Here is a 6,000-nt window from a genome sequence, read left to right as displayed (position 1 = left end):
TGCGTCCTTCCACCTCTCTCTCTGGTGTGTATTAAGAGCAGGATTTTAGCACCAGTCATCCTCATCTGTCTCACTGTACGGTTCATGGAGACTTTTCCGGGGTGGGCGGGACTGTGGGGCACGTTGCATGCCATGGTGGGCGGGGCCTCGGCGGTGTGGAGATGGAGAGGAGGAGGAGCGGTAGCCGTTGGGCACACGTCGGTGATGAGAGGCAGGACTACGGTGGGAAGGACTGTGATGGGTGGAGCCATGGTGGGGCGTATGGGAGTGTCCTTGCGTCACACTCTGCTCATAGTTTGGAGGCTCATATTCAAAACGACGGTCATAGAATGGTGCACGGCGGGGGGAGGGTCGGCGAGAAGGCGTGCCGATAGGTGGAGGCTCACGGCGAGGAGTGGTTGGTGGGAGTGGTTTCCTGGGGGCAGGTGAGTATGTAACATGCGGGCGAGGTGTGGGTGGAGTCGGGGGGAGCTGACGTCGAGTGCGGCGGGGTGTACTGGTTCCCGAGGTTGAGGGAACTGGACTAACACTCACAGAACTGCTTCCCTAAAATAAAACACAAAAAAGTAATTAAAAAAAAAAACCATAATTATAATAGTGCATGATGTGTGTGAAATAGTGTATGTGTGACATAGTGTGTGTGTGTGTTTGTATTATTGTGTACATGTGCAAAAAGTAACACGGAAAAGTACACCCCTACATTTATCACACCTTCAGATCCATAAAATTAGATTCAGGTGTTGAAGATCGGGTTCCAGTGATTAGAACCTGCTTAGGGAGTGCAGGTGGAACCGGTCTTATTTACACCCCTCTCATATCTAGTGTCTGGTGTTCCCTTTGTTATTGAGGGGTGTGGTGTCATCAATGCCAAGATCTAAAGAGTTCTGTAAGGCCTTCAGAAAAAAAAAGGTTGTGGATGCCTATGAGTCTGGCAAGGGACTTAAAAAGATCTCCAAATTATTTGAAATAAAAGCTTATTCCACAGAAGAATATCAAATTTATTGCTATTTCTTTGAATAAATGAATGCAAAAGCTAATTTTACTTGTGGTTTTCTTCAAATATATCAATTTTATTAATAGGCACTGTTTTAAAGAGGATCAAAAGTTTGCTCATCCAAATATGTCTAAAACTAACAATTCCCATGGGGTGTACTTATTTTTTCAGAAGACTGTATATGTGTGTACCATACCTGTCTGTGTGCCCTGCCGTCTCTGCCTTCGCTGGGTGAACGTGACCAGTACGTGTCATGTCTGTTGTGAGGATGATGATGGTACTCTCGCTCTTTCTCCACTGAGCTGTGGTGGTGGTGATGATGATGATGGTGATGGTGGTGATGATGCCGCCGGTCTTTAGCTCTTCCTCTCTCTCGCTCCCGGTCTTTAGGGGGAAGTTCACCTGACTGTGTGGTGGTGCTGAGATCAGTACCCAGACCTGACAGGAAAAAAGTAGATCATCTCTCTTAAAGAACACAGGTGTGTGTGTGTGTGTGTGTGTGTGTGTGTGTGTGTGTGTGTGTGTGTGTGTGTTTGTGTATGTGTGTGTGTGAGAGAGAGAGAGAGAGAGAGAGAGAGAGAGAGAGACCTGTATCAGCATCTGTGTAGCGAGTCAGTGATCTCTCAGAGGTGCGGTGATTTCGTTCCCTCTCTCTTTCTCTCTCTCTCCTCCTTCTCCCATGTCTAGGCCCCTCCTGTGACTCCACCCTCTCTAGAGAGTAATCATCCAATCGCAAGCCTCGACCTGAGCGCCCATGAACCAGTGAGGATGTAGAACGCCTCAATGGACTCACATCAGAAATGGTCTGCAGAAGGACAGAAAAGAGAGAGAGAGAAAGGGAGAGAGACAGAGAGAGTGTAAGATATATAAATATATATATATATATATAGAGAGAGAGAGAGAGAGAGAGAGAGAGCAACAGAAAGAGTGACAGAAAAAGAGAGCACGACAGAGAGAGAGAAAGAGAGAGAGAGAGACAGAGAGTGTAAGATATATAAATATATATAGAGAGATAGAGAGACAGAAGGAGCGACAGAAAGAGAGAGAGAGAGAGAGAGAGAGAGAGAGAAGTGAGATTTAAGTGTTTCTGTGAAAGCCGTTTCAAAGCAGTCAAAAGTGTGTGTGTTTCTAAGTGGTACACACTCCTGACTTACTCACTCACTCACTCACTCACTCACTCTCTCTCTCTCTCTCACATGCCTCATAAGGCCACACTCAGGTAGCATACAGAAGACCACTGCTCAATACCATGCAGTATATTCTCATGTTACAATACACAGAGACACAGACAGACAGAAATACTGAGAGAGGGAGGGATAAAAAGATAGAGAGATGGAGAGAGAGACAGAGACAGGTACATACACTGAGGTTATTTCCTCGAAGTTTGTTTCTTCTTTGCTGAAGAACAATGCAGAGTAGAACAAACCCACACACCCACACACATACACACATACAGACAGACAGACAGACAGACAGACAGACAGACAGACAGAAGTGGGTAAGAAAGTGGGACTGTTAGAGGACAGGAATAACCTGTGTAAGTTTTAACACAGCAGGGAAGGAAAGGGTTCACACACACACACACACACACACACACACACACAACCAGTAGATATAGATTGAATGCCAGTTTTTGGTCAGGGGGTAGCTGGGGTATACTGAGGGGTATTGGGAGGAAGTGGGTATTGGGGGTACTGAGAGGTGTGGGGGGGGAGTGGGTATCGGGGTGTATTGGCGGGGGTGTGGGGGGGAGTGGGTATCGGGGTGTATTGGCGGGGTACTGAGGGGAAGTGGGTATCGGGGTGTATTGGGGGGGTACTGAGGGGTATGGGGGGGAGTGGGTATCGGGATGTATTGGCGGGGTACTGAGGGGAAGTGGGTATCGGGGTGTATTGGGGGGGTACTGAGGGGTATGGGGGGGAGTGGGTATCGGGGTGTATTGGGGGGTACTGGGGATATTTTCGTGGTCGGGGGTGTCCATTTTTTTCAGATTTTGAGCTGAAGAATGTAAATGGACTTTGCAATGCACATTTGGACTTAGAGGTGTTCCTGACAGAGCTAGCTACCTCTGTACTGACTGTATTGTAAATATGTATTGAGATTTTTTGGGTTTGGGAAGTGACCAAAATTTTTTTAAAAACAGTTGCTGTGGTTCGGATTAGGATTAAGCATTATTTATAGATTTGTGTATACATATCAGTGGTAATAAACCATAAAACATATTGTGTGTGCGCGCTAATTGATAATCCCAAACATTTCACTATTAGCAGTGACACATGGAGTGTAGGACATACGGTACAGTGACAGATTGATGACTTGCACTTTCAATTGTATTCAAATCAATTCCGGTTATTTATTATAAAAAAGTGCTGAATGATGAACACAAAGCAGCTCCACATAAATCTGGATATAAATTTTAAAAGAACTTTTTAACTGTATCCCTTATGAGCAAGTCAGATTAATGTTGAATGTTAAGATGAATCAGGTTCCACAGTCTGTCACCGTCATCACCAGCAGCCAAGGAGGTGTACTGTAACTAGCGAACATTGCGTTAGCGTTTACTAGCCAAAGAAAATGAAGTGGAACCGGGTGCATGAACACGTAATCATATTTCACATCCTAAATAAAAAAATAAAAATAAAATAAAAATAGAAAAAAATGTGTAAGTATACCATTACCATATATTATATATATATATATATAAATATATATATATATATATATATATATATATATATATATATATATATATATATATATATATGTCATATTTGTGTCTTAATAATAATTTTCTTTGGTTTGAGCTTTGTACAGTTTGTAGACTGAAAAAAATATCCAGTGAAAAGTCTCTCACCTCTTATATCACGTCTTATATACTGTATCTCCAGTCACACCGAAACTGGTGTTTCTTTTCTTAGTTTCTACAGCCAGAAATTACTTTTGTGTGTGCGTGTGTCACACCATGCTTATGAGTTACTTTGTTAACATGTTACTGCATGTTAAATGTTTTAGCATGTGAGTGTGTATAGACTGTATTAGTGTTTATTAGTGCTTTAGCATGTTATAATGCGAGTAAATTAGTGTGGCAACACACACACACACACACACACACACACACACACACACACACAGTAGCTATCTATGAACTGTAAATATCTGCTGACGCCTTTGATGATGTAAATGACATGCAAGCAGGCTAACATGAGCATATTAGTATATTAGCATACCAAACTTATATGTAGAGTTTGGTATTAGCATTAAAGCATTGGGAAAGTGAAGAGCTGGCTAAAGGAGGGATGGATTGATAGAGGGATGGAGGGATGAGTGAAGGATGGAATGGATGCTCACTTGGTGACGTAGTGGGAGGCGGGGCATGGAGACCGTCCTCCCTTCCAGTGGTAGTGATGTGTCAGTGTCGGAGTGAACAGGCAGCGTTCTCATTTCTACTGTCTGAAAAACACAAAAGTGAAAAATGTGGAACACACACACACACGCGCACACACACACACACACACACACACACACACACACACACATATACATATACACACACATACATACACACACACACACACACACACACACACACACACACACACACATACATACATACATATACATACACACATACATACACACGCACATAAACACACACATACACACACACACACACATATATACACATACATACACACACACCTGCACTCTGAACAGGACTCTGCATCCTGCACTCTTGACTAAAACCATGAGCCATGCACCAGATTCACACTAAAGCTTAACAAGCTAATCAAGCTAAACACTCGTGTGTGAGTGTGTGTGTGTGTTTGTGGTCAGTGCAGATTTATGTGTGGGCAGTGTGTGCAGGGCAGCGCTACAGCAACATGGCAACACAGGAGAGAAGCAGATAGAGAGAGAGAGAGAGAGCAAGGGAGAGCGAGAGACAGTCTGAAGAACAAGCGAATCACAATTAGCGCAGAAAGGCCAGAGAAGAGTGCAAGTTCTACACTGTTCACTGATGGAATTACTTGTGTGTTGTGTCGGTTGTCCTGCTGATGGTATGGTGAGTCTGCGCTCCAGTTCTCATCAACAGATTTCTGGAAGATCTGAGAACGAGGAGTTACCCAGGATTCAACAGGACTGAAAAAGACATGACACACCACATCAGGGAGAGAGACACAGAAAGAGAAAGAGAGACAGAAAAACAGAGAGACCGAAAAAAGACGAGTGATTGAAACTCACAGATTGTCATGGTTTTCCTGTGGGACCTCCTTGACCCCATGACCTCCATTGACCTCGTTGATCTTGTGGTCTTTGTCCTGGCTAGTGTCCGGCTCCATGCGCTGAAACATTAATGGTGTTCGGTTCTGTGTGTGACACAACATGGCTGACAGTCAGGGTCTCACACACACAATTCACCGGTGACTTGGCAGAAGAGCATCATGGGAAGTGGAATCCTCTCTGGAGATAACCCTAACCCTAGGTTCCGATACACACCTAAAGTGATATGTGACTACGTTGGTATATGGTGATTGGACGTAATGATATCGTAATCGTAATGATAATGATAATTAGTCTTTATTAATCCATATACGTTACAGCACAGTGAAATTCTTTTCTTCGCATACGCCAGCATGTTAAGAATTTGGGGTCAGAGTGCAGGGTCAGCCATGATGGAGCAGAAAGTGTTAAGGGCCTTGCTCAAGGGCCCAACAGTGGCAGCTTGGCAGTGCTGTGGCTTGAACCCCGACCTTCTGATCAGTAACCAAGAACCTTAACTGCCAAGCTACTACTGCCAACATGTTGCTGTATTGGGGTGGTGTTAGATGATGGAGTGTGTATTTACAAAGGGTGTTTGCGTTCATGTTTGGTGCTGTTTGGTGATAGGTCGTACCTGTTCCTCTCGGAGCGCCTGTAGTTTCTTGGCTTTACTCTGTCTGTAATACTCCATGATCATCATGGCAGCATAGATCTTCCCCACTGTCAGGTCTGTAGCTGCTGAGAGGACG

General features: G+C 44.2%; 1 protein-coding gene across 8 annotated transcripts in view; it reads right to left on the bottom strand.

Moving 5' to 3' along the window:
- LOC128602643 (voltage-dependent P/Q-type calcium channel subunit alpha-1A-like) overlaps positions 1–6,000 on the bottom strand; it is a 50,233-nt gene that overhangs the window by 159 nt on the left and 44,074 nt on the right. For 4 of the 8 annotated variants that reach the window (XM_053616541.1, XM_053616545.1, XM_053616543.1 and 1 more), the window contains 7 exons: positions 5,886–5,989; positions 5,234–5,358; positions 5,020–5,131; positions 4,343–4,444; positions 1,583–1,799; positions 1,191–1,432; positions 1–546 (listed from right to left, as the gene is read on the bottom strand). The exon at positions 1–546 is cut by the window's left edge and continues 159 nt beyond it. In XM_053616541.1, the coding sequence (XP_053472516.1) occupies positions 46–546; positions 1,191–1,432; positions 1,583–1,799; positions 4,343–4,444; positions 5,020–5,131; positions 5,234–5,358; positions 5,886–5,989 (1,403 nt within the window). In that variant the 3' untranslated portion in view covers positions 1–45. The remainder of the gene's footprint in view (positions 547–1,190; positions 1,433–1,582; positions 1,800–4,342; positions 4,445–5,019; positions 5,132–5,233; positions 5,359–5,885; positions 5,990–6,000) is intronic. The other 4 variants (XM_053616542.1, XM_053616550.1, XM_053616544.1 and 1 more) reach the window with 3 other exon arrangements.

This window comes from Ictalurus furcatus, chromosome 27 (genome assembly GCF_023375685.1).
Source record: "Ictalurus furcatus strain D&B chromosome 27, Billie_1.0, whole genome shotgun sequence".
Taxonomy (NCBI): Eukaryota; Metazoa; Chordata; class Actinopteri; order Siluriformes; family Ictaluridae; genus Ictalurus; species Ictalurus furcatus.
Note: the sequence above shows the minus strand (reverse complement) of the source record. Positions and strands in the feature narration are given on the sequence as shown.